General features: G+C 24.2%; 1 protein-coding gene across 1 annotated transcript; it reads left to right on the forward strand.

The window, feature by feature from the left end:
- The first annotated feature begins 111 nt into the window (after window positions 1-111).
- LOC109861702 lies at window positions 112-1,751 on the forward strand. Its single transcript, XM_020441460.1, has 4 exons — window positions 112-461; window positions 570-722; window positions 840-897; window positions 1,026-1,751. Exons 1-4 carry the CDS (start codon window positions 165-167, stop codon window positions 1,256-1,258), a joined length of 741 nt encoding a protein of 246 aa, XP_020297049.1. The 5' UTR covers window positions 112-164; the 3' UTR covers window positions 1,259-1,751.
- The last annotated feature ends 17 nt before the right edge of the window (window positions 1,752-1,768 follow it).

Genomic DNA, 1,768 nt, shown 5'->3' on the forward strand with positions numbered 1-1,768 from the left:
GTTTTTTATAATACAAAATGTCAAAGCAAGTTTATTGGTTCTTATTTTACTATATCAAATTTTTTTAGTTATTGCTCACACTAAATTTATTACGCTTTGTTTTTTAGACATGGAGAGATTGGAAATCTAATACTTTAAAAAAAGTTGCTAAACATAAGACTTATATGATGGGCACTGGTGGTGGTTCACCGAAACATCTACAGTTAACTGGTATAGAAAAAGCTTTAATAGATTTTTTGACACCAGATGCTAGTGGATTAACAGGAATACCAGAAGGTGGAATTGAAGATATAATGTCAAGTTCTAGTTATAATGAACCCTCTGCATTGTTATATAACACAGAATTAGAAGAAACACAAGAAATGTCTTTAAATGAAATATCAGAAATGGATTTATATCAAATGCAATCTTGTACTCTACAGAAGAAACATGCACAACTTGAAAATAATGAGAAAATTTGGGTATGTATATAAAAAAATATTACAATTATTACTGTGTGTGTAAAATGTTGTTTATTTTAGAAATAGAAATTAATATATATTTAATATATTTTTTCTTTTACTTAATAGGATTCAATAGATTCACCACAGTCTTGTACAAAACAGAAAAGACAACCAGTTGTGGCTAAAAATATCCAATCAAATATAGGAAGAGAGAGATATTTTGATTTATCAATAAGGAACATACAGGATATACAAATTGAAAATAAAGAAAATATATCGGTATATATAAAACATTATTATAAATACGCATACATATTGTTTTTATAATCATAACAGATTTGTGATATATTATTGTGATCACTATTTGGTATTTGTTTTATTTTTGGTAATTGATAGGAACATCATGAGACAAGAGCTTTTTCGAAGCAACTCATAACTGCAAAATATTCAGAAGGTATAAAAATTATAGTATATAATTTTATAATAGTAATATTTTTTTATTTAATAATAGTTTATTTAATAAATAATGTTTTTAATAATATGTAGTAATATTTTTAAGTAACTTTTTTATATATTATTTAGATGTAAAAAAGCCACGACTCATGGCAACTGCAATTGATTTGCTAGAAAAAAAATCTTCTACATCTGAAAACATTAAACAAAAAATGTTGGAGTTAAAACAAGAAAAATTGAAATTAANAAAGGAAGAATTAACTATTAATAAAGAAATACTGCAACAGCTGCAAAATATGAATAATCAAATATCATGTTTGAGAGAAGAATTAATTGGACAATACTTACAAGAAAAGTTTTAAAATATTAAAGATGCATTATCTATGCTGTGATGAATACGTATATTATTATTCTTATTCAATTTATTTTGTTGAAGACTATATTATTTAAGTATTACGTAATTTAAAACTTGAGGTTTTTATAAGTCTATAATACGAGGTCTTCGTCTTTCAGTAAGCAAGTCTTATTNTAAGTTTATAATTCGTAAAAAACATTGAAGGCATAAGCAGACACAAAATATCTTACATATTAATTAAGTTTATTTTTTCTTTTGGACACCAAGTCTGTTTTACAAATAATGAGATTAGTTACAAACGAACTTATTGCATACTAAATATGTGATATATTGCTGCAATCATATCATAAATATATATTTTATTTCAATTAAGATAATGTTAGATAACTATGTTAGATGACTATAATTGTCAAGAGTTACTTTTTTACTTGTCATAAGTAAAGTAAATGTACTATATAAATGTATTTGCCAGTATTTCTAAAAGTTAGGGTATTTCTTTAAAAAATTTCCAAAGAAT

The sequence above is a fragment of the Pseudomyrmex gracilis genome, unplaced genomic scaffold (assembly GCF_002006095.1).
Source record: "Pseudomyrmex gracilis isolate BER0280 unplaced genomic scaffold, ASM200609v1 scaffold_939, whole genome shotgun sequence".
NCBI lineage: Eukaryota > Metazoa > Arthropoda > Insecta > Hymenoptera > Formicidae > Pseudomyrmex > Pseudomyrmex gracilis.